Source organism: Macaca mulatta, chromosome 3 (genome assembly GCF_049350105.2).
Source record: "Macaca mulatta isolate MMU2019108-1 chromosome 3, T2T-MMU8v2.0, whole genome shotgun sequence".
In the NCBI taxonomy this organism is placed as follows: Eukaryota; Metazoa; Chordata; class Mammalia; order Primates; family Cercopithecidae; genus Macaca; species Macaca mulatta.
In genome coordinates this window covers 14847891-14874478 of record NC_133408.1, presented here as the reverse complement: position 1 = coordinate 14874478, position 26588 = coordinate 14847891, and the positions used below count along the sequence as shown (strand labels likewise).

At 46.1% G+C, this 26588-nt stretch overlaps 1 protein-coding gene across 13 annotated transcripts in view; it reads left to right on the top strand.

Moving 5' to 3' along the window:
• Positions 1-26588, top strand: part of EVA1C (eva-1 homolog C) — a 105562-nt gene that overhangs the window by 59248 nt on the left and 19726 nt on the right. For 9 of the 13 annotated variants that reach the window (XM_077995843.1, XM_015133027.3, XM_015133023.3 and 6 more), the window contains one exon: positions 25928-26071. The exons of 2 other annotated variants lie outside the window; for them this stretch is intronic. In XM_077995843.1, the coding sequence (XP_077851969.1) occupies positions 25928-26071 (144 nt within the window). The remainder of the gene's footprint in view (positions 1-25927; positions 26072-26588) is intronic. 2 more of the 13 variants (XM_015133026.3, XM_077995845.1) reach the window with 1 other exon arrangement.

The following is a 26588-nucleotide window of genomic DNA, read 5'->3' as shown; positions in this document are numbered from 1 at the left end:
CCCAAGGAAGGAAGCCATGCCAGTGGGCAGTGCCCTTAACTCAATCTGGGCTTGAGTGTTCCTGTCCTGACAGGCTCAGCAGTCAAACGGGGCAGAGAGGCACGTGTGAGGGTGGGTCCCCATTGTCCATTAATGACACTACCCACTGTCCTGGTCCAGTAAGTTGACTTGTGAGCTCTTGAACCCCATCTTCCCTGTCTGATAACACCTGCATGTGTTCGGTTCTCTCTGTTAAATGTCTCCACCGCCTCCTTCTTTCTCCCTGCTACACTGCCTTAGGGAAAGGGACCATTGCCGAGCCACTGTAGCCATCTCCCTACTCCCAGGCTTGCCTTTCTCCCCACAGTGGCCTCAGGTCGGTCCTTCCTTCCTTCCTTCCTTCCTTCCTTCCTTCCTTCCTTCCTTCCTTCTTTCCTTCCTCCCTTCCTCCCTCCCTTCCTTTTTTCTTTGAAATGGAGTCTCCCTCTGTTGCCCAGGCTGGAGTGCAATGGTGCAATCTCGGCTCACTGCAACCTCTGTCTCTTGGGTTCAAGTGATTCTCCTGCCTCAGCCTCAGGAATAGCTGGGATTACAGGCGCCTGCCACCATACCTGGCTAATTTTTGTATTTTAGTAGAGACAGGGTTGCACCGTGTTGGCCAGGCTGGTCTTAAACTCCTGACCTCAGGTGATCCGCTTGCCTTGGCCTCTCAAAGTGCTAGGATTACAGGCATGAGCCACTGCGCCGGGCCCAGGTATCTTTCTTAAAGGCAAATCTGTCACTACCCTTCCTAACACCCTGCAGGGGCTCCCTGTATTATATAGTTCCTTAGCTGGATGAGGGACCCTTGGTGTTTTAACTCCTTCCTGCAAAAAGAGGCGTCGTCACTTTTTTTTTTCCTTTAATTCTTAACCGTTATAATATTCAAGAATGCCTTTCCAGAACAGGGATTGTGCAAGGCGTTGTGGATCTACGTCTTCTTTACGGGCTCTGTGTCCCCTATGCCCACTCCATTTTTTTTTTTTTTTTTTTTGAGATGGAGTCTCCCTCTGTCACCCAGGCTGGAGCACAGTGGCGTGATCTCGGCTCACTGCAACCTCCACTTCCAGGTTCAAGCAATTCTCCTGCCTCAGCCTCCTGAGTAACTGGGATTACAGGTGCCTGCCACCATGCCCGGCTAATTTTTATAGTTTATTAGAGACAGGGTTTCACCATGTTGGTCAGGCTGGTCTCGAACTTCTGACCTCAGGTGATCCATCCACCTCAGCCTTCCAAAGTGCTGGGATTACAGGAGTGAGGCACTGCACCCGGTCTCCATTTCTTTTTCTTTTCTTTTTTTTTTTAAATGGAGTCTCGCTCTGTCCCCCAGGCTGGAGTGCAGTGGCATAATCTTGGTTCACTGCAAGCTCCGCCTCCTGGGTTCACGCCATTCTCCTGCCTCAGCCTCCTGAGTAGCTGGGACTACAGGTGCCCACCACCAAGCATGGCCATTTTTTTGTATTTTCAGTAAAGATGGGTTTCACCGTGTTAGCCAGGATGGTCTCAATCCCCTGACCTCATGATCCGCCCGCCTCGGCCTCCCAAAGTGCTGGGATTACAGGCAGGAGCCACCGTGCCCGGCCTCCATTTCTTAATATTGCAGAGAAGTGTCTCATTTCCCAGGCTTACTAGTCTAACTTAGCCGCATGTGTTTTAAGAAACAGCAGTAAGTTAACATCCGTGTCAGCTGTTCTTTTGAGCAGAATTCAGTTGACCAAGCAGGTAAATCTGTATGCTGAATGGTTTGTGTTCAGTTGGTCACTGCCTTTCATTCCTAGGAATGGTGGATGAGAGTTGGATTTAATTAATAAATTTATTTGTTTATTTTTGAGACAGAGTCTTGCTCTGTCGCCCACGCTGGAGTGCAATGGCACGATCTCCATTTACTGTAACCTCCACCTCCCAGGTTCAAGTGATTCTCCTGCCTCAACCTCCCAAGTAGCTGGGACTACAGGCGCTTGCCACTACACTCAGCTAATTTTTGTATTTTTAGTAGAGATGGGGTTTTACCATGTTGACCAGGCTGGTCTTGAACTCTTGACCTCAAGTGATCCACCTGTCTTGGCCTCCCAAAGTGCTGGGATTACAGGTGTGAGCCACTGTGCCTGGCCGAGAGTTGGATTTAAAAGGGAAGAGTATACCAGACATAGTGTTTTATGCCTGTGTAATCCCAGCTACTCTGGAGGTTGAGATGGGAAGATCACTTGAGGCCTAGAGTTTGAGGTTGTAGTGAGCTGTGATCGCACCTCCACACTCCAGCCTAGGCCACAGAAAAAGACCCTGTCTCTTAAAAGAAAGAAAAAAAAAAAGGAAAAGTAATTAAAGAAAGTGTTAGGAGATCCCATGGCCTAAAAGACAGGTTTCCATGGAGAGTGGAGGAATTCTGAGGTCAGCCAGCAGTGTTAACGCCCTCAGAAACCCTTCCTGATGTAGAAAGGACTGTGAAGAAAAGTCTGTGACTCTGCTCTGTGCCCCTTGCTTGGCTGTTCAAGGTAAAAAGCTTCAGCTCACAGAATAAAAGCCTGCTCGCCCTTCTCCCTCACCATCAAGCACTTCCGTCCATTGGCCTCGGTGTGCTTGCAAGGGTGAGGACCAGACTCTTCTCTACATTTGTGGCCAGAGCCAAAATGCCAGAGCCCCTCCTGCCCTGTGCTCTGTAGCACAGAGAAGCTCAAAGACAAAAATCAAAGGGTCCTGAGGGTTTCCAGTTCATCAGGTCCTCAGCCTCACATGGAAGGCAGGCTCAGCTCTGACTTCACCGTTCAGGTCAGTGCTAAGGGCAGAACCACGCATGCATGCGGAAATACAAACCTTTGACTCTCTGAGCTGGTGCATTTTCTCCATCTAATTGAATGCTATGAAATCATTTGCTTCTTGGCCCAGGAGCCAATAACACCTGCGTGTGTTCTAACAACACCCGTGTGTATTCAGTCGGATGCTGTGCTCTTCTCTCTCTTAAATGTCTTCACCTTCTCCTCCCTTCTCCCTGCTACTGCCTTAGGGAAAGGGACCATTGCCGGGCCACTGTAGCCGTACATGAAGGCTTTAAACCGCACTCGGCCTGTTCTCCCCAGAGAATCATCAGTTTACCCCTCGTGTCTAAACATGCTTTAATATCATCCACCTGAAAAAGCATACTCTTTTGACCGCCCGTCTCCTACCTGCTACCTGTCCGCTCCCTTCACCAGTCCCATGGGCAGAGCATTTGCTGTCCGCAGAGAATCTGCAGACAGTCCCAGGGCAGTCCCATGGTGGCGTGTCTCTAATCTGTCCACTTTGCTCCCAGCGCCCTCTGGGCATCCCTCCCCTGGACATCGAGGCTGCCTCCCCTCTTCACTTAGCAGCCAGAGGGATTGTATTTATTTATTTCAAAAAATATTGTTGGAGACAGGGTCTTGCTCTGTCACCCAGGCTGGAATGCAGTGATGCACCAAGGGCAGTTTAAAGCCTTCATGTATGGTCTACCTGAGTCCAGGAGAAAATGCCCTTAGCACTGACCTGAACGGTGAGCTCAGAGCCGAGCCTTCCATGTGAGGCTGAGGGCCGATGAACAGGGCATCCTCAGGACCCTTTGATTTCTGTCTTTGAGGCTTTTTGTCCTGCAGAGCACAGGGCGAGAAGGGCTCTGGCATTTTGGCTGTGGCGGTGAATGCAGTGAAGCCTTCCTCATAGCTCACTGCAGCCTCCAACTCACGGGCTCAAGCAATTCTCTCCCCTCAACCTCCTGAGTAGCTGGGACTACAGGAGCATGCCACCATGCCTGGCATGGTGGAGATGAAGTCTTGCTATTTTGCCCAGGCTGGTCTTCAACTCGTGGCCTCAAGTATCCTCCCGCCTTAGCCTCCTAAAGTGCTGGGATTACAGGCGTGAGCCACTGAGCCCGGCCAGGATTTTATTTAAATTAAACCAGAAGACATCACACCTCCGCTTAAAGCCCTCCACTCTGCCCATTGTAATTGGAATACATCAGTCTTCAGCTGTGGTCCTGCTGCACGCGCCTCTTCCCTCACTACCTCTGGAGCACTCTACCTTTATTCATACCCCTGGGCCTTTGCACAAGCTGTCCCTTTGACCTGGACTGTGCTCACCCCATATCTTGTGTGGCTGGCTCTGCCTCAGGATTCAGGAATCAACCCAGATGTCATCTCAAAGAGGTTTCTCCAGGCACTGGCCAGCATGGCACCTCGTCCCTGCAGTCCCTCTCCGGCGACCCTTTCGTTGGACTTTCTCCATAGCATGGAGATAGACCGTGGTATGTGTGTGTAGTTCATCTCTCCAGGAGCTGAGCGGCTCTGCAGGAACTGGTCTGTGGAATTGCCAGCAACTCGAGCAGTGCCAGGCATAGAGTGGGTGCTCGCGTGAATCCTGAGGCGTAGGAATGAATCAGAGCCCCTCACACTCGGCTCCCAAGGATGGATAATCGTCTGGTTACAGACTGGGAACGTAGGCCTGGTGTCACAGCTTCCCATCTCATGGGATGCTGGAAATCTGGATTTTCTTTTTTCTAAGTGAAATGTTCCAACTTTTAAAACACTGTGTGAGCCAAACAAAACATGCCTCTAGGGCGCACCTGGGCCACAGGCTGCCGGCATGTGTGTGATCTCTGCTCTGTGCTCCCATTTACAACTGCAGCTCAGCCTCGCTACTTTCAAGGGGAAAAGGTCTTTATCCTCAACCCTAGAAGCTGGCAGGAGTTTGGTGGGATGATTATGTGAGGGCGAGGGGTTGGTTTCACTGCGGACCTCTGTAAGGGAGCTTGTGGTGAGTCCTGGAACATCTGATTTGAGAGGATGGTTTGTGTATTTTTCCTCCTGCCTATAAGTTGAAGTCTGGCAAAACCCCATTTGCTTTAGACCGGACACCCCCTTGGAACACAGGTGGTGAAACCCAGTGTCCACAGTGTCTCTCCATGGTCAGGGACCACTTTGGATTTTATAGCAGCTCAGTGTGGCTTTTAGTGCTGAGATGCTGTAAAAAAGCATTTCCAGTTCTTTCTAAAATAATATCATCATCATCATCATCGTTTTTATTGTTCTGCACAAACACCATAATAATATTTAACAGAAATGAGAAAAAGATTCAGTCACAAATGTTACTAATCAGATAAAAAGGTTCTTCTTCTTCTTATTTTTGGATTTCTCTCCAAGTCGAGTATGAGCTGAGAACTGTTTTACGTAATGGCAGTTCTAAGCAGATTCATTTGCAGACCGCCTTATTTTCCTTTACCTTATATCATGTGTGTTTTTCTGTGTGGCCAAAAAGACCCCAATAATGCCGAGCACTTCCTAATATCTTGTTAAAGAGACACATCAAATAATTTATGTAACCATTCCCTGGTGGCTGGATATTTTTCATTTTTTCTGACTTTCAAGGATTGTAAATAATGTATAATGAGCGTGTGCTTGTAGTTTTCCCTTTCTTCTGGCTTACTTCCTAGGGATAAATTCCCAGAAGTTTTATACCAAAAGACAGCATCAGTATGTTTACAGTTCTCAGAGTTCTTTCCAAAAACTTATTCTATCTATCCATCTATCTATGTATCTATGTATCTATCTATCTATCTATCTAAATCTATCTATCTATCTAAATCTATCTTTCTCTATCTATCTATCTATCTATCTATCTATCTATCTATCTATCTATCTAATCTATCTATCTCAACAGGAATGTATAACTGTGGTTTCCCTGCAATGTTGGCAGCTTTGTATATGATTTTTCTGCATGCTTCCAGTTTAAGAGGTATAAAATGGTCCTTCGATGTGGTTTTTATTTTGCCTTTCTTTGACTATGACTGACCTTGGCCATTTCCTCATATTTTTGTGGTTATTGTATTTGCACTTGCACACCTTGTCTCTCTAGCTTTTGTCTTTTTTTTTTTTCCTGTTGAGATCTTTGATTTATTTTATTGATTTATTTTATGAGTTCTTGGCAGAGTAGGGATAGTAACCCTTGATATGCTTTTTCTGCTGTAACTGTCCCCGTCCTCTGGTTTTGTTTATTTGTTTGTTGTTTTTTTGTTTTGTTTGGTTTTTTTTTGTTTTTTTTTTGTTGTTGTTTTGGCAGTTTGGGTCTGTTACGTAGGGCTGGTTGCCTTTTTGATTCTTTGTATGTCATATGTAGGATAAGTTCAAGAGGGGCCAGGCGTGGTGTCTCATGCCTGGAATTCCAGCAGTTTGGGAGGCCAAGGCGGGTGGATCACCTGAGGTCAGGAGTTTGAGACCAGCCTGGCTAACATGGCGAAACCATGTCTCTACTAAAAATACAAAATTAACCGGATGTGATGGCGCATGCCTGTAATCCCAGCCACTCTGGAGGCTGAGGCAGGAGAATCGCTTGAACCCGAGAGGCAGAGGTTGCAGTGAGCCGAGATCGCGCCATTGCCCTCCAGCCTGGACAACAAGAGTGAAACTCCATCTCAAAATAAGAAAAAGAAGAAGAAGTTCAAGAAGAAGGGGGCTGAGAAATAGGAGCATGTGTGTGATCCTCCCAAGTTACCGGTGTGACTTCTTCCTGCCCCATAGGCACCCCCAGGGCTGCCCAAGGCCTGACTGTCGGTACTCCCGTACCCTGCACTGCAGTGGGACACACATTCCCGAGCATTCCCAAGGACTTGAGGGTCCCCCCACCTGCCTCAAGAAAGCCTCCGAGTTCTGGGTGCAGAAGAGGGAGAGCAGTGCTGCAGTGTTCTGTATATGAAGCCCTAAGCCGCTCCCAACTGAACTGCATCAGGGCAGGCACTGAGGAGGTCAGTGTTGGCCACACCCCCACCCTGCTATTGAACAGAGCTTCCCAACCGCCCCATCAGCAAGCACACAGACAGTTACATCCATATGGAAAGGGGGTAAAGAGAGATGCCACTGAACGCCGGCATCAGTGGCCTGAGGACAGGCGGGGCCTGAGGGGACACATCCCAGGAGTCTGTGCATTCACAGGTAAGCTGGGAAGCTCTGCCTTGAAGATGCACTTGGCTTCAGCACATCAAGATGACAGATACCAGGCTTCTCTTCAAGGCCCTTACATTTTCTCTAACATACCCCTCAAGGTCCCCCCAACTCATGCCCACTGCCTGATCCCAAAGCCACCGCCATAGTTTGAGGATTTCGTTACCCCGGCAACCCCCTTCAAGTATCAAAGTGTGACTCGTTTTCTAGTAAAATACCTCCAAGTTTGATGGCTTAAAACAAAATATTCATTACTGTGGGGCAGGAATTCAGGGATAGTGTAGTCTGGCAGTTCTTGCTCAGGGTCTCACGGGGTTTCAGGAAGCTGTAGCCCTGATGGTGGCTGGGGCTGCAGTTCCCTGAGGGCTGGACTTGTAAGGGGACTGACTCATGGGTGGGTGTTGGTGCTGATTGTTGGTATGAGACATCAGTTTCTCCCCACATGGGTTTCTTATGTGTCCTTACAACATGGTAGCTGGCTTCCCCCAGAGAAAGTGATGCAGAAGAACTGGTGGAGCCATAGGCTCTCACCTCCGCCATAGGCTCTCACCTCCGCCATACGCTCTCACCTCCCCCATACGCTCCCACCTCCCCCATATGTTCTCACCTCCGCCATACGCTATCGGTCCCCCACAGAAGCTCTGGTTCACGGTGGGAGGAGGCTGCACAAGCACATGAATTCCAAGAGGTGAGCCTCACAGGAGACCCTCTTGAAGGCTGTTATGAGCTACTTATGTCCTCCCCAAATTCGTATACTGAAGTCCTAACCTCCGGTACCTCAGAACATGACCTTATCTGGGGATAAGGTCTTTAAAGAGATAATTAAGTTATTTATTTTGAGACCGAGTCTCACTCTGTCGCCTACACTGGAGTATAGTGGCACGATCTCAGCTCACTGCAACCTCCCCCTCCCAGGTTCAAGCAATTCTCCTGCCTCAGCCTCCCAAGTAGTTGGGATTACAGGCACGCACCACCAAGTACAGCTAATATTTTTGTATTTTTAGTAGACACGGGGTTTCACCATGTTGGCCAGGCTGGTCTCGAACTCCTGACTTCGGGTGATCCACCTGCCTCGGCCTCCCAAAGTGCTGGGATTACAGGCATGAGCCACCGCGCCTGGCCTGATGTCTTAGCTTGAAGGAGACTGACCCAAAGTCATTTCTGGAAGGTCTTACAGCAAGTGGTCTCCGTCAGAATTTATGCCTCATCCGGTAGAAGAAAAACTGAAAGGAGGACATTAAAGTGGCCATCGCTGGTGACCAATGAACACCAACAAAACAGCATTTTTACATGAGACAGGAGTGAGCCTTTCCCGAAGGCTGGGCCAGGCTTCAGAACATGCCTCTGTCTGGGCGTCCACTGTGGTGCGTAATTTCCCACTGTGGTTTACATTTTCCGGGTGAGCTCCAGGGATTCTACTATTTCCTTAAAAAGAGGATGAGAAAAACCACACAACAGGCCTCAAAGGCTGGGCTAAGGCCACCCCGAGGCCAAGTGTGGGCAGGCCTGGACTTTTCAGCCAAAGATCGAGGTGCCAGAGGTTCCCACTGCCAAGACAGCGGCACTTAAGCAGCCAGCCTTATTATATAAATAAACACAGGCTGGAAGGAGCAATTAACTTCAGTTTCACTGCTAAGTAATAGCCAAAAAGTAAAAATTTAAATGGTTGAATATCTTGTTATCACATGTATTAGGGGTGGAGGGCAGTTTGCCAGAAACAGGAGGTGCAGTCTGGGAGCTGTGGCTCACGCCTGTAATCCCAGCACTTTGGGAGGCTGAGGCGGGTGAATTGCTTGAGGTCAGGAGTTCGAGACCAGCTTGGTCAACATGGAGAAATCCCATCTCTACTAAAAATACAAAAAAATTAGCTGTGCATGGTGGCGCATGCCTGTAGTCCCAGCTACTCAGGAGGCTGAGGCAGAAGAATCGTTTGAAGCTGGGAGGCGGAGATTGCAGTGAGCTGAGATTGTAACACTGTACTCCAGCCTAGGCAACAGAGCGAGACTCTGTCCCCGCCCCACCCCGCCCCTAAAAAAAAGAAGCAGAAGGTGCAAATAAAATCAGCCTCAGAGGGAAATAACTGCTAACAACAACAAATTCCTGCGAACCGTTCAGAGCTCAGTGTCAACAAAGATACAGTCAGACCTGAATCAGAGCTGAGTTATCCTGGGCCTCTTCCTGTGGGTTCTTTCACTCTCTCTAAGATAAATTCTTGCACTCCCAGAGTAACTTAAAAGTACAAAAGCAACCCAGTGCAGTGGTTCCTTCCTGTGATCCCAGCACTTTGGGAGGCCAAGGTGGGAGGATCACTTGAGGCCAGGAGTTCAAGACCAGTCTGGGCAACATAGTGAGACCCTTATCTCTACAAAAATAAAAATAAAAATTTAGCCAGGCAGGGTGGCACATACCGTAGTCCCAGATACTCTCTCTTTTTTTTTTTTTTTCCTTCTGTTAGCCTTAAAGAATATGGTCAGGCATATATCCTTAAAACTAAGAAAAGTTTCCCAGGGTGCTCTCAGAATATTTGCAGCTGTGTGCCTTGGTACACTTTTTCTGGATAAGTTTGGCGGTATGTATTAAAAGCTTAATGTTTGGAATACCCTTTGACAAAGCAACCTACTTCCAATAATTCCTATGGAAATATCATACTCGTTTGCAAATGTTCAGCTCTAAGATTGTTCTACATAGCATTGCTTATAATATTAAAAAATAGAAATCATCTGAATGTCCAACAATAGCGTATTGTAAATAGGGTTGGATTCCTACACAGGAGTTGAGCCCAGGAGTTGGAGGCTGTGGTGAGCAATAACCGTGCCACTATATTTCAGCCTGGTTGACAGAACAAGGCCCTGTCTCTTAAAAAAAAAAGAAAAAGAAAAAGAAAAAAGTAAAAAGATACTGAGTTGGTACATTCATAAAATGAAAGACAATACAGCTCTTTAAAATATCGCTTATTTAAAATGTTCACAAATATATTAGTAAATGGGAAAGTATAGCATACAAAGTAGTATATATGTGATTCCAGCCTGAGCAACATGGCAAAACCCCACCTCTACAAAAAATACAAAAATTAGCAGCATGTGGTGGCATGTCCCAGGCTGGGTGACAGAGCCGTGGGTAGCATAGTCCCAGTTACTTGGGAGGCTAAAGTGGGAGGATTGCTCAAGGCCAGGGAGTCAAGGCTGCAATGAGCCATGTCTGTGCCACTGCACTCTAGCCTGGGCAATAGAGCAAGACCTTGTCTCAAAAATATTTTTTTTGCCGGACACGGTGGCTCACACCTGTAATCCCAGCACTTTGGGAGGCCGAGATGTGTGGATCACCCGAGGTCAGGAGTTCGAGACCAGCCTGGCTAACGTGGTGAAACCCCATCTCTACTAAAAATACAAAAATTAGGTGGTCATGGTGGCGGACGCCTGTAATCCCAGCTACTCAGGAGGCTGAGGCAGGAGAATCACTTGAACCCAGGAGGCAGAGGTTGCAGTGAGCTGAGATCGTGCCACTGCACTCTGGCCTGGGCAACAGAGCAAGTGCTGCCTCAAAATAAATAAATAAATAAATAAATAAATATTAAATAATTAAATAAATAAATATAAAATAAAATTCTATATGATTCCATTGAGAGGGAAGAACATTTACACAAGGAAAGTGACTAGGAAGATATTCTTTAAAGGTTAATAGCTTTATTTCTTGATGGTGGGATGTACTAGGGCTTTTTTCCTCAGTTTGGGCCTCTCTGTACTCTAAAATGTGAACATATATTTACTTTGTAACAGGAAAAAAAAATACTACTTATTTTGGAAACATCAGACTTCTAAGATAAATTTCTCAATTCAGACCATTTGTTCCCGACACAGGTCGCTTATACAGAAATCATATATTCCATTCTATGTTCTTTTCAGACTTAAGGTTTTTTCTACTTAGGGAGAGGAATTCAGTGGAGAAGGGGCTAGTTTTAGGCCACTTACATATAAGGATTGTGGTTTAGTTGAGAAGAAACAGAACCTTTTTTTTTTTCCGACTGGTAAATGTGCTCAGCTCAAAACCCCAAATAAAACAAGGCTCTTAAAGACAACAAAAATATCCTCAGTCAACCCTGTGCAGCCACAAGAAAAAAAAAAAAAAAAAAAACTAGAAGAAAAGTTAAAGGATATGTCTTTACTCCTAAACTTTTCATGACTTCTGGGGCAAATTAAGTTATATAAAAAGAAGAGTTTATTAAAATATTCTGAAAAAATTGCCTCTAAGACTCTCACTGTTCAAAAACTGTCTTCATTTAGACATAAATTTCATTTTCCTTTTAAAGAAAGATCATTCGATACTTTCATTTCAAAGCATTGTTAAGTCACAGAAGCTTGAAACGTACCTTAAAATCGATAAGGGAGAATAAAACACCTTTTTCCAACCAGCCAAAAATATCATCTTGGTGATTCTCCTTCCAATCTTTTTTTATTTCCTATATGCAGATTTGGGGTCCGAATATTTAGTTCATATCACACCGTACCATATATGCTTGTTTTCACTTGAAGGGAGCAAAGACGGCATGTAATTTAGACTCTAAATTGACTAAGTCCCAAAGGCCTTTACCTAAAGTACCATTTCCTACCTGACATTAGGTGCCCCGATGATGATAAGGCTTATTCACATGCGAGGACGCTGGAATTGTCCCCGCTGCCCAGGGTGCTGCCTTTAACAATCATACCACCCCAGTAGTCAGCTCCCGGGACTTTCTTTGTCCGAGTGAGGAAACTGAGGCTTAGCAAGGTCACACTCTTTGCCGCTGCTCTGTTCTGCTGCCCACAGCTGCCACAGATGATCTTCCGGGACCTTAAACACAGATGTTTTCGTGCAAGCTTAGAGACAGCTGAGGAGAACAGCTAATGTTTTTGTGGGCTTACCGTCTGCCGTTGCCTCGTACAAACCTCATCGAAATACGGTGAAAAAAGATATTCGTCATGCTACACAGGAGGGACACTGAGTCTCAGTGAGTTTATCAGATACCACGTGCTGGGCAAACAGTAGTGAGCTCACCCTCTTCACAGAAGAACTGAACCCCTTCACGGTTCTCCAGTGAGTAGAAGAGCTTCCCTGAGACATGAGCTTCCCGCCTTCCCCTACCTGCCCAGTCCCTGGGGTACCTTCTCTGAAACGCAGGGCTCCCTGGAACATAATTTGATGCTGGTGCTCTTGCAGAAGGAACTACCATTTACTATTTATTGAGTCGGACACTGTGTTAACCCATGTGACCCACATGGGTCACCCTGGGCTCTGTGAGACAGGGTTTCACCATGTTGGCCAGGCTGGTCTCGAACCCCAGCGGCTATCAGCCCAATGGGAGATGCAGGCGCAAACAATGAACACAGCACAGCAGAAGCGTTGCCACTCTCCTCTGAAGGGCCCTGCTCCATTCAGTGGCCCTGTCCACGGAACTTCCCCCTCTGTGTTCTGGAACCACTGCCCTGGCCCCTTCAGGTTTGGAGGTGGTCACAACCTGATGTTACTCCTTTTTTTCTTTTTTGAGACAGAGTCTTGTTGTTGCCCAGGCTGGAGTGCAGTGGCATGATCATACCTCACTGCAGCCTTGATCTTCCAACTCAAGCGATCCTTCTGTCTCAGTCACCCAAGTAGCTGGGACTACAGGTGCACACCATCATGCCCAGCTACTTTTTATTTTGTTTTTAGTAGACGCGAGGTCCAGTTTTGTTGCCCAGGCTGATCTCGAACTCCTGAGTTCAAGCAATCCTCTCGCCTCAGCCTCCCAAAGTGTTGGGATTACAGGGATGAGCCACCATGCCTGGCCCTCCTTGCCATTCCTAGCCCTGGGTTCTGTACCATCCTTTGGGTGTGCCACGTCCTCATCCCATTCCCACCTTTGCAAATGGTCTATTTATTAAGCCTGGATTTGAGCCGTGGGTGGCCTGCCTGGCGCCTGGATGTGCAGCCGTGACTATTCCTGCTAGACTGGTCAAGCTAAACTTGCCCTTCACAAAGACAGACTTGATGTTTCTGGCACTTGGTAGAGACAGGCACTTAAACCATTCTCTTAAAGCTCAAAAGACTTCTTGACTTGCTGTGTTTACTCTTCATTCATGAGGACCCGCCAGAGTAGCTCCAGCAAGCCACTCCTTTAGACTGGAGTACTGCACTCCCAGGCAGGCAGGGGGAAGATGGATTGATTCCAAGTCCCTAGTGAGTGACTGGGAAGAGCTGATCCAGGAACCGGACAGAAGGATGACAGCTTCACTGCTTCCTAACACCCCTGGAGCAGCCTTTCTCAGCATAGGTTCTATCTCACAGATCAGGCACCCCTACAAAATAACACCATTCTAAAGCCAGAGATATGGGATGTTTGCATTAGGTCATGTGCCAGGCTGTCCATTTCAGACCATGAATTCATACATTAAGCACTTCATTGCTGAGTGCCTACTGTGTGCCCAGCACCTAGTCCTTTTTATCAGGCTTGTGGAATGGTACCTTAGCAAAATAGGTCCGAACCTTCATGGATGTAAGATGAGATCAGGTGCATTCAGGGTGGTATGGCCGTAGATGTCCTTCATGAATATATTCAGATCAAGTGCTTTTATGATAATGTTCCTCACTGTTTGTTTATGTGTGTGTGTGTGTGTGTGTGTGTGTATAAAAATATATTTAAATTGTCCTTCTCTCAAGGGCATTGACTTTCCAATTTTTTAGTGGTTAGCCATAGGTCATTCCTTTCAACTGGACCCCTTCACAGTTCTCCAGTGAGTAGAAGAGTTTCCCTGAGACGTGAGCTTCTTACATTCCTCTACCTGCCCAGTCCCCAGGGTACCTCCTCCAAAGCCCGGGGCTTCCTGGAACATAGTTCAATGTTGATGCTCTTGCAGAAGGAACTACCATTTAATATTTATTGGGGTGGACCAGGTGCAGTGGCTGACACCTGTAATCCCAGCACTTTGGGAGGCCAAGGTGGGTGGATCACCTTAGGGTCACGGGCTTGAGACCAGCCTGGCCAAGATAGTGAAACCCCATCTCTACTAAAATTACAAAAATTAACTCGGTGCAGTGGCACATGCCTGTAATCCCAGCTACTTGGGAGGCTGAGGCAGGAGAATCGCTTGAACCCAGGAGGTGGAGGTTGCAGTGAGTCGAGATCACGCCACTGCACTCCAGCCTGGGTGATAAAGACAGACTCCATCTCAAAAAAAAAAAAAATTATTGGGGTAGACACTGTGCTAACTCATGCAACTCACATGTGTCACCCTGGCCTCTGTCAACCTTTTAAGTTTCCTGGGCTGTGAATTCCTCCCCTACTTAGAGACTCTTGCTTCTTTCTCTGGCCCCTTTTTCTCAGCACATGTGTTAGTCTGTGATTTCTACCCTAATCTGTCTTCTGGACAGGCACCTTTGGCCTCCCTAAGACCCAGTGAGCTCCCCCGACTGACCTCCACCCACTGTGTGTGCTTCCATCTGTCCGCCGAGCAGCCATGCTGCTGGAGGAAGTTCCGGCCTCTGCCATTTCCAGAGCTATTACATCCCCACTCACCCACAGGGAGGGGCTGGCCTGTGCCAGACCATAGAAACTTTCCTTGTTTGGCTATTTTTTTACTTCACAAGCATCGGTAATGTGTTCTCCCCTACAAATCCTTCCAGAGCCCAACCCACACTCTCCCTTGGCCTATTCTAGAAGCGTCAAACACATTAGACACATGCTTCCTCCTCTGTAGTTGACGTTCTCCTCCCCTGACTGTCCACCCTCTTGTTTTCCTCCAAGTGGGCCATGTCTTTCAGATGCTGCAATTGGTCTTGCATACCTGAAACTCACCTGATGTTGATCACTCCCTTTTTTTTTGAGACAATCTCACTCTGTCCCACAGGCTGGAGTACAGTGGCGCGATCTCCCCTCACTGCAGCCTCCGCCTTCCGGGTTCAAGTGACTCTCCAGAGTGACTGGGATTGCAGGTGTGCACCACCATGCCTGGCTAATTTTTTTGTAGTTCTGTAGATGAGGTTTCGCCATGTTGGCCAGGCTGGTCTCGAACTCCTAACCTCAGGTGATCCACCTGCCTTGGCCTTCCAAAGTGCTTGGATTACAGGCATGAGCCACTGTGCCTAGCCACTCCCTTTTTATTTTTTGCATTTTGTTTTTCTTCTTTCATGGAGCCCATAGGTCTCTTCTCTCCTTAAGAACTTTCTCTCTCTAATCCCCCTGTCCTGGCTCCTCATGGGCCGGCTCCTCAAGTAGATTCAGAATCCAGATTCCTTAATTTCTTGTTCACCATAGTACAGACTTGTCTTCTCTCTCTTGCCAAATTGTTTGAGCCCCTGATTCTCGCAATACCTTTTCCCATTCTTGTCTAAGTGGAGATGTTATATTTAAGGGTACAGTCTTTAATGTCAACCGGATTGAGGTTCTAGGGCACACACTACCACCAAACATTGAGACCTAAGTGAAGTTACATAGCCTTGCCAAGCCTTCTGCATTTGTCAGGGCAATTAATGTAACTGTTACAGTCACTCAGTTGCTTAACCCAGTAAAGGTTTATTTCTTGGTCAGTTCACAGTCCAGCGAGGCTTAGGTGGTTCTCCTAGGCAGCTCGCTTCCAACGACCCAGGGATCCAGGCCTTCTCCACCTTGTAAGGTTTCAGCATAAACAGTCAAAGGACATCATCAGAGACGTACTTTTAGAAGTTGGCTCTGGCAGCATTGTTTGAACCAATCGTCATGAGCAGACAAAGGAAGAAAGAGTGGATGCAGAGCTGTTGATCTTACTGTTGTTGTTTTTCTTCTTCTTCTTCTTTTTTTTTTTTTTTTTTTTTTTTTTTTTTTGAGAAGGAGTTTCACTCTTTTTGCCCAGGCTGGAGTGCAGTGGCATGATCTTGGCTGACTGCTTCCTGGGTTCAAGCGATTCTCCTGCCTCAGCCACCCAAGTAGCTGGGACTACAGGTGTGTGCCACCACGCCCGGCTAATTTTTGTATTTTTAGTACAGACGAGGGTTTCAGCATGTTGGCCAGGCTGCTCTTGAACTCCTGACCTCAGGTGATCCGCCCGCCTCAGCCTCCCAAAGTGCTGGGATTACAGGCGTGAACCACTGTACCCGGCCCTTACTGTTGTTCTTGACTAACTTCTCCCTCTCCCTGTGTTCAAGTTTTTACAAGGTATTACTGCTTCCTCTATACTCCTGTGAGAGATTTCTGACTCTAAACGCCCACAAATCTATGTTTTTAAATTTCCTCTAATATTACTTTTACCTGACTCCTTGCTGCCAACATCTCTGGTCTCATTTAATCCTAAAATTTCTGGAAGAAACACTTTCTTGGGAAAAAGGCCTTAATAGCCCATTTTTACCTTTAAATTATTTAATATATTTGACATACTCAAAATAATATGTGTAACACTTACGTAAGCTGTAAAAGGAGAATAATACAGTGCATTACACTCCACAGAACTAGAATCCTACAAATAACTTGAATCTACTTATGTTTTTCTCCCCCGTCCCAGTCCTGTCCCTTTCAGTGGTAAATACTATGTAGAGATTTGTATTTATACAAATATGTTACACATATACTTTTAAATAACTGTTTAGTATTATTTAGTTTTTTTTTTTTTGCTAATAAAAATGGTGTTGAGGTATTGTAATATAGTAAGAAATATATATTTTGGTCTTCATTCATCTCCTAGCCAGAGATCCTAAAACCTTTGTAATTTCCTCAGTTACAAGTGCAATCAGAACATCTTTTGTTACAATATTTAGATTTTGTCCTGAGCTCCTGAAATAGCTCCAGAATGATGAAGATGAAACGAACATCTTTTGTTAGTCATTAAAATTAGCTCCTTTTAACCACACCTGAGTTTATGTTGATGAATGACTTTTGGAAAGCCCCTAATGATGGGGTACTGGTTGTTAAGGGAATGGATTATGTGATTAGAGGGCTGGAACTTAAACCTCACGCCCATCCCCTATCTCCCCAAGCAGGAGAGAGAGGCTGGAGGTTGTTGGGTCCATCACCAATGGCCAATGACTTAATCAACCATGCCTATATCATGAGACCTCCATAAAAGCCCTCAACAATGGGGCTCAGAGACCTTTCAGCTCAAGAACTCCATGGAGATGCTCAGTGGGTAGAACCTTTAGGCCAGGCAGAGTGACTCATGCCTGTCATCCCAGCACTCTGGGAGGCCAACGGGGTGTGGATCACCTGAAGTCAGGAGTTTGAGACCAGCCCAGCCAACATGGTGAAACCCCATATCTACTAAAAATATAAAAAATTAGCTGGGCATGGTGGTGGACGCCTGTAATCCCAGCTACTCAGGAGGCTGAGGCAGGAGAATTGCTCAAACCCAGGAGGCAGAGGTTGCAATCAGCCAAAATCGCACCATTGCACTCTAGCCTGGGGGACAGAGACTCCATCTCAAAAAAAAAAAAAAAAAAGAGGGTAGAACCCCCAGCAAGGGCATGGGAGCTCCGTGCTCCATCCCCAAACCTTGCCGTGTGCATCTCTAACATTCGGCTGCTCCCGAGTTGTGTCCTTTGATAATAACTAACAATCTTGTAAGTAAACTGTTTTCCTGAGTTCTGTGAGCCAGTCTTGCAAATTCTGGAACCCAAGAAGAACATTGCAGAAACCACTGATTTATAGCTGGTCAGTCAGAGGCCCAGGCTTGCAATTGGCATCTGATGATGGGCTGGGGGGTAGTCTTGTGGGACTGGGCCCTTAGCCTGTGGTATCTGTACTAACTCCAGGTAGTTAGCATCAGAATTTAGATAAATCGTAGGACACACAGTTGGTATTTTCAGGAGCTGGAGAATTATTTCCTTTAGGTCTATACCCAGAAGAGGGATTGCTGGGTCATACAGTAGCTCTATTTTTAATTTCTTTAGGGACTTCCATGCTCTTTTCCGTAATGCCTGCACCAATCTACATTCCCACCAATAGTGTAGCTGGGTTTCCTTTTCTCCACACCCTCTTCAAACACTTGTTATTTCTTGTCTTTGTATTAGAATCCACCCTAACAGGTGTGAGATGATATCTTGTTGTGGCTTTGATTTGTATTTCCCTGACAATTAGTGATGTTGGGCACATTTCCATATACCTGTTGGCCTTTTTTTTTTTTTTTTTTATCTTGAGACAGAGTCTCGCTCTGTTGCCCAGGCTGGAGTGCAGTGGTGCAATCTCAGCTCACTGCAACCTCTGCCTCCCTAGTTCAAGCAATTCTCCTGCCTCAGCCTCCCTAGTAGCTGGGATTACAGGCACAAGCCACCACACCTGGCTAATATTTGTGTTTTTATTAGAGACGGGGTTTCACCATGTTGGCCAGGCTGGTCTTGAATTCCTGACCTCAGGTGATCCACCTGCCTCGGCCTCCCAAAGTGCCGGGATTATAGGCGTAAGCCACCACGCCAGGCCTGTTGGCCATTTTTATGTCTTTCTTGGAGAAATGTCTATTCAGGTCCTTTGCTCACTTTTTAACTGAGTTATTTGCTTTTTGCAGTTGAGTTGTATTAGTTCCTTATATATTTGACTATGAACCCCTTATCAGATATAAGGTTTGAGAATATTTTCTCACAATATGTAGGCTGCCTTTTCATTGTGTTGTTTCCTTTATTGTGCAGAAGCTTTTCAGCTTGATGTGGTCCCACGTGTTTATTTTTGCTTTTGGTGTCCTAGCTAATAAATCATTGCCAAGACCAAGGTCAAGGAGTTTTCCCCATGGGGTTTCTTCTAGGAGTTTTATGGTTTCCGGTCTTATATTTGGTCTTTAATCCATTTCGTGTTGATTTTTGTGTATGGTGGAAGATAGGGATCAATTTCATTCTTTTTCATGTGGATATTTCATTTTTCCAAAACCCCAACACCATTTATTGAAAAGACTATCCTTTCCCCTTAGTGTCTTCTTGGCCCCCTTGTTGAAAAGTTAGTTGATGGTATATCGTTGGGTTTATTTCTAGGCTTTCTATTCTGTTCCATTAGTCTATGTGTCTGTCTTTATGCCAGTATCATACTGTTTTGATTACTACAGCTTTGTAGTAGATTTTGTGAGTAAGTAGTGTGATGCTTCCAGTTTTGTTATTTTTGCTCAAGATTGCTTTGGCTATTCATGGTCTTTTGCAGTTCCATATGAATTTCACGATTGGTTTTCTATTTCTGTGGAAAATGTCATTGGAATTTTATAGGGATTGCATTGAGCCTGTAGGTCACTTCGGGCAGTATGAACACTATAACAATATAAATTCTTCCAGTCCATAAGCATGGGGTATCTTTTCATTTATTTGTGTCTTGCTCAATTTATTTCATCAATGTGTGTACAGATTTCTGTGTGCAGATCTTTCACCTCTTTGGTTAAACCTATGCCTTGTAATTTTTTATGCTATTGTAAATGGGATTGTTTTCTTGCTTTCTTTTTCAAATAGTTTGTTGTTAGTATATAGAAACTACTGATTTTTGTATATTGATTTTGTATCCTGCAACTTTGCTGAACTTGTTAGTTCTAATAGCTTTTGGTGGAGTCTTTAAGATTTTCCATGTATAAAAACATGTTATCTATAAACAGTGACAGTTTAACTTCATTCTTTCTGATATCGATGCCTTTTATTTCTTTTTCTTGCCTAAATCCTCTCTGGCTAGGACTTCCAATACTATGTTGAAGAGAAGTGGTGAGAATGGGCACCCTTGATCTTAGAGAAAAAGCTTTCAGCTTTTCACTGTAGAGTATGATATTAGCTGGATGATTATCATATATGGCCTTTATTATGTTGAGCTACATTCCTTCTATACCTAATTTGTTGAGAGAAAATTGATGAATTTTATGTTTACAATTAAGCCTTAGCATTTTACAAATTATGGCAAAAAACACATAACATACAATTTACCATCTTAACCATTTATTTTATTTATTATTATTACTATTTTTTGAGACAGCGTTTCTCTCTTGTCGCCCAGCCTGGAGTGCAGTGGCTCGATCTCCGCTCACTGCAACCTCTGCCTCCTGGGTTCAAGCGATTCTTCTACCTCAGCCTCCTGAGTAGGTGGGATTACAGGCATGTGCCACCACGCCTGGCTAATTTTTGTATTTTTTTAGTAGAGATGGGGTTTCACCACATTAGCCAGGCTGGTCTTGAACTCCTAATCTCAGGCGATTCACCTGCCTTGGCTTTCCAAAGTGCTGGGATTACAGACATGAGCCACCACGCCTGGCCTTCCATCTTGACCATTTCTAAGTGTATAGTTTGGTTGTGTTAAGTATATTTGTATTGTTGTGCAATCAATCTCCAGAATTTTTTCATCTTGAAAATCGCAACTCAAAACCCATAAAACAACTCCCCATTGCTCCCTCCCTTAGCTCCTGGCACCCACCATTCCACTTTCTGTCTCTATGGATTTCACTACTCTAGGTCCCTCGTATAAGTGGAATCACACAGTATTTGTCTTTTTGTGACTGGCTTATTTCACTTAGCATAATGTCTTCAAGGTTCATCCACATTGGAGCATGTGTCAGTTATGAGGAGTTGGACTTGGTCAGATGGGTGGTGGGGGATCTTAAGCAGGCAGGGAGTGATGAGATTAGAAAGACCACAGTGCCATCAAAAAGTGGGCAAAGGATAGAACAGATACTTCTCAAAAGAAGACATTCATACAGCCAACAGACACATGAAAAAATGCTCATCATCACTCGCCATCAGAGAAATGCAAATCAAAACCACAATGAGATACCATCTCACACCAGCTAAAATGGCAATCATTAAAAAATCAGGAAACAACAGGTGCTGGAGAGGATGTGGAGAAATAGGAACACTTTTTCATTATTGGTGGGACTGTAAACTAGTTCAACCATTGTGGAAAACTGTGTGGCGATTCCTCAAGGATCTAGAACTAGAAATACCATTTGACCCAGCCATCCCATTACTGGGTATATACCCAAAGGATTATAAATCATGCTGCTATAAAGACACATGCACATGTATGTTTATTGTGGCACTATTCACAATAGCAAAGACTTGGAATCAACCCAAATGTCCATCAGTGACAGACTGGATTAAGAAAATGTGGCACATATACACCGTGGAATACTATGTAGCCATAAAAAAGGATGAATTCGTGTCCTTTGTAGGGACATGGATGCAGCTGGAAACCATCATTCTCAGCAAACTATGGCAAGAACAGAAAACCAAATACTGCATGTTCTCACTCATAGGTGGGAATTGAACAATGAGATCACTCCGACACAGGAAGGGGAACATCACACACTGGGGCCTATTGTGGGGAGGGGGGAGGGGAGAGGGACAGCATTAGGAGATATACCTAATGTAAATGACGAGTTAATGGGTACAGCACACCAACATGGCACATGTATACATATGTAACAAACCTGCATGTTATGCACATGTACCCTAGAACTTAAAGTATAATAATAATAAAAAGAAAGAAAGAAAGAAAAGAAAGACCACAGTGGAGGGCAAAGGGGAGAGAACCATTTGAAGGGGAGAAAATGGAAGGAAGGAGTCCAGTGAGTCCTTTTTAAGGCTGAATGATACTCCATCCTATGTATATACCATATTTTATTTATCCATTCATCCATCAAAGGACACTTGAGTCTCTTCCACCTCTTGGCTATTGTGAATATGCCGCTATGAACATGGATGTGAAACCATGGTATTTTTTTCTCTTGCTTCTGGTTCCATTTTAGTCTCCTTGTATCTCACAGCTGTGGGCTCTCATGCACTCATGCACCCACTGCTCATGAATCCTTCTCCTTTCCTCCTGGATAATCCACTTCAAGACTTTCTTCCCCTGAGCAGCTAGCTCCAATGCCTGGTGGTGAAGACACCAGGAGAAGGCTCCAAGAGTCAAGGAGGAGCTTCAGAAGGGATGGAGGTTATAACCTTCCCTTTGTTCATTCATCCTGTAATTTTTGAGCATTTACTGAGCATCAGGACCAGTGTAAGTGCTGGGGGCCAGAGCTCCCTGTCTAGTCTGGAGAGAGACAAATGAGCAAGTAAGTAGAGCCATGCGGTGAGAGCAATACACAGCACAGGAGAGGCAGAGAGAAGGAAACAAGTGACTGCCGCCCGGGGGAGATGGCACAACTGAGAAGACAGGGGAGAAGGAAGTATTTCCTAGCAGGCAGAGTAGCATGTGCAAAGATAAAGAGATGTCAAGAGTCGCAGCCTGGCTTTCTGGTGCTTCTGTGAGACCTGCAGGCTGCGACACAGGCTGGGGTGGGAGAATAGCGACTGTGAAGGGGCTAGGAAGGTAGAAAAGGCAAGTCATGTGGGGCCTTGTGCACAGTTCTGAGGAGTCGGACTTGGTCAGATGGGTGATGGGGGATCTTAAGCAGGCAGGGAGGGATGAGATTAGAAGGAGCCCAGTGGCCTGGGTGTGGTGGCTCATGCCTGTAATCCCAGCACTTTGGGAGGCTGAGGCAGGTGGATCACCAGGGGTCAGGAGTTCAAGACCAGCCTGGCCAACATGGTGAAACCCCGTCTCTACTAAAACTACAAATATTAGCTGGGCATGGTGGCGGGCACCTGTAACTACTTGGTCGACTGGGGCAGGAGAATTGCTTGAACCTGGGAGGCAGAGGTTGCAGTGAGCCAGGATTGCACCACTGCATTGCAGACTGAGTGACAGAGCGAGACTCTGTCTCAAAAAAAAAAAAAAAAAAAAAGGGCACAGTGGAGGGCAAAGAGAGAACCATATGAAGGGAAGAAAATGGAGGGAGGGAGTCCAGTTGCTAGAATTGCAGCAAAACTGACAGGGCTGGAACTGAGGCTGTGGCGGGAGAGTAGGAGGAAACAATGGGTGCAGACTGGATGTGTGGAGCCAGAGGTGGCTGGAAAGAGTAAAGGCGATCATTGCACATGGCGGAGTGACCGGAGTGGCCAGCGCTGAAGGCAGCGATCCTGGCCTCGGCTCTCTGTGGTTTGGTAGTGGCAGGGATGGACTTGGGACTGAATAGAGTGTGTAGAAAGGAGAAAGGAGAAGAGAGCCCAGACCCAGTGCATTTTGCAGGGCCCTGTACAAAATGAAAATGCAAAGCCCCTTGTTCAAAAACGTATGGAAATTTCCGCCAGGCACAGGAATGAGCTTACTCTGGGTGGGCAGGCCTGCAGAGGGCGCCGCGGTAGAGGAATCGGAGACCACCAGGGTGATGAGCACCCGGGAGCCAAAGTCAGTGAGAAATCCCCCAACAGGGGCATTTAGGCACCAGAAGTTCCAGAGACGGGGAAGGATTAGGATCAGCCCTCATCTCTGGGATGGGGTGGTGACAGATCGCTGTGATCTCCTCAAAGGGATCAGTTTCAGGGTGTGCATGGGACAGAGACACATTGAGGAGGGAGGGGACAGGGCGGGAGGGGAGATGCAGGGAAGGCATAGAGATCCTTTCTAGAAGCCTGACTGAAGGAGAAGCGTAAGGCTGGAGAGAGGTCCTGGGAACTGGGGAGAGCAGTTTTTGTTGTTAGAGGGTAGAGGAGTTTGTCATCTGTAAGATGTGAGCAGACATGCACAGGACTTTGTGTGGCTGGGGTCCCTGCCCCTATGCCTTCATACTCTCCTTGACCCGCCCTTCTTCACAGCACCGGCCCTTGGCCTCTCTGGGCATGAACCCCCCACAGGCATCTCCAGATTTGAGCCTTTTCTTCAAAATCTCGGCCCACTTCAAATGCAGGACAGTTTTTCTTTTTCTTCTTCTTTTTTTTTTATGAATTTATGATCTTGTCCTTCAAACTGCCTACTCCTAACAACTTCCCTCATCTCTCAATAGCACCACTGTTTCCCCAGCCCTGCAGCTTGAGATCTGAAACCCTGAGTCCCTCACCCACCCTTTCATGGAGACCAGGGTAGTGGGGCTCAGAGATCAACCTGCAGGCCCCGGTTTTCTCTAGCTGTGTGAGGTTACTGAACCCCGCTGTGTCTGCTTTCTCAGCCGCAAAATCGATGTGTGTGTAAGTGTGTGTGTGCACAAGTGTGTGTGTGTTACAAACAGCCTATCTCATAGGGTAGTTCCCACACCTGGCCCACTGTAGGAGCCCGATAAATAAATATCTGTAGTTACTGGGCTCCTACAGTGAGTGGGCCAGGTGTGGGAATTAAATGATGAACAAAACAAAAATAGTCTCTCACTATACAAGTGCTGAGAACAGTGGCTCACATCATGTTACCCGTTATATTGTAAGTGAATGGAACTTTGCAAAGTCTCTAAAATTTTCTCCTCTTCCATTCCTTGCTTTTTAAGGCTGTAACTCCCCCCAATGTACATTCTTAAAATTGCTTCCAAACTGCTCTCCTTGCCCTTGGTTCCCGTTTCTCTCCCAGGGAATCCTCTACACTGTCCCCTAAAGACAATAGTGTCAGGCCATTTCTTTGAGCTCCCTGTTGCTTGCAGAGTAAAGTCCAAATTCTTTAGCTAAGCCTTTGAAAGCATCTCCGTCTTGTTCCAGTTTACGTTTCCCACTCATTCGCCATGGTCACCCCCGCCTACTCCCGCCCTTCCAGCCTGTGGCCAGCCCCTGCAGGGGCTCCTAGCCCACTGCCTTAGTGTTCTTGCTTTCTCTCTTGCCTGCCTCTACCCAATTCCTGCTCTTTCTTTCATCACCCACAGCGATCTCTCCGCCTCTGACCTAGCACCTCTTGTCTGCACCATGTCTTGCTGACATTGATTCACTGTTTCCACTACCAGACACCAGCTCTCACATGTGCATTTTGAGTCTCTAGCTCTATTGCAAATCCTGTGAAAGCAACGTAGGCTTTTATTTATTTATTTTTTAGAGACGGAGGCTTGCTCTGTTGCCCAGGCTAGAGTGCAGTGGCACGATCTTGGCTCACTGCAACTTCTGCCTCCCAGGTTGAAGCAATTCTCATGCCTCAGCCTCCCGTGTAGCTGGAACTACAGGCACACGCCACCATGCCCGGCTAATTTTTGTATTTTTAGTAGCGATGGAGTTTCGCCATGTTGGCCAGGCTGGTCTCGAATTCCTGACCTCAGGCCATCTGCCCGCCTCCGCCTCCCAAAGTGCTGGGATTACAGGCGTGAGCCACTGTGCCTGGTCCTCTTTTTACTGATTTTTCTGATGATACTTAGCACAGTGCCTCATCTGCCATAGATGTTCAATTGATATTTGCTGATTTTAATGATGTTGTGCCAGGGTGCCGAAAAACAAATCTTCATGTCAATTAGTTTATTTCATTCATTCATTCATCAGATATTTACTTGGCTCTACAGTGGGCGAGGTGTGGGAATTAGATGATGAACAAAACAGAAATAGTCTCTCCTGGAGCTTATGTTCATGTACAGAAGATTGATTCTCAAAATAAACAAACAAATAAAATATTTCAAAGCATGGTAAAGGTCATAAAAGAATGAAGAATCTTCATTCAATGCTCTTCATATTTTAACCAGTGCAAAATGAAAATGCAAAGCCCCTTGTTCAAAAATATATCAGAATTTCGACCAGGCACGGTGGCTTACGCGTGTAATCCCAACACTTTGGTAGGCCAAGGCAGGCGGAATGCTTGAGGTCAGGAGTTCAAGACCAGCCTGGCCAACATGGTGAAACTCCGTCTCTACTAAAAATACAAAAATTAGCTGGGCGTAGTGGTGTGTGCCTGTAGTCCCAGCTACTCCGGAGGCTGAAGCAGGAGAACTGCTTGAACCCATGAGGCAGAGGTTGCGGTGACTGAGATCAAGCCACTGCACTCCAGCCTGGAGGACAGAATGAGAGTCAGTCTCAAAAAAAAAAGAAAGAAAGAAAAAGAATTTCAAGATGGTGCCAGCAGAGCATTAAACCCAGCTCTGGGACTTCTAGGACAGGATCATGATGCTGGCTCTGCCCATCTTGGGTGCTTTCATGAGACAGAAAATAAACAGAGAAACTCTCCAATTGATTTGAATCCAGCTCAGCATATCTATTTACACGGAATGCTGTAGGCCATGTGGTGGCCCTGTCTGGGATGCAACGTGAAGTTCTGGGTGTCTCCTGCCTTTCAGATTGCTTGTCTTACTCAGCTTCGCAAGTCCTGTCCCGAAGGTGCTATGGGAAGCAGAGATGCAAAATCATCGTCAACAATCACCATTTTGGAAGCCCCTGTTTGCCAGGTGTGAAAAAATACCTCACTGTGACCTACGCATGTGGTAAGAACACCCCCCTCCCCGACCAGCTGCCTGAAGACCCTGCCTCTTTTGGGGGAGGGTGGTGATCATGTGAACGGCAGGAGTGTGCCCAGAACAAGCCAAACATGCTCCTCCTGAAGCTGTTTGCTCATCCCAGATATCCAGGAGCCCTTTTTTCTTTCTTATTCTTGTTTATGATAGTCATGTCAGATAAGCAATAGAATTTTCTTTGGTCAAAATTTGTGTAAAAGCGCCTTTAGCAATCAGATTGGCAGCCAATGGGAGGGTGGAGAAAGAACAACCAAATAGGGGTAAACTGATGTCACTGAGAACAGTGATTTTCATCTGGGTAAATTTATTGGGATGTCATGTGAGTTCACAGTCGTATTGTGTGTCTCCTATTTAACCTTCCAGTTCTGCTTTTAGGCCCTAAATGACTAACTCGCTGTACTGCCAACAGCTATTTTATCTACATGCCCACACTGTTGAGTCAACAGATCAAATGCTTACCCTAAAACAATAAAAATTGTTACACGAC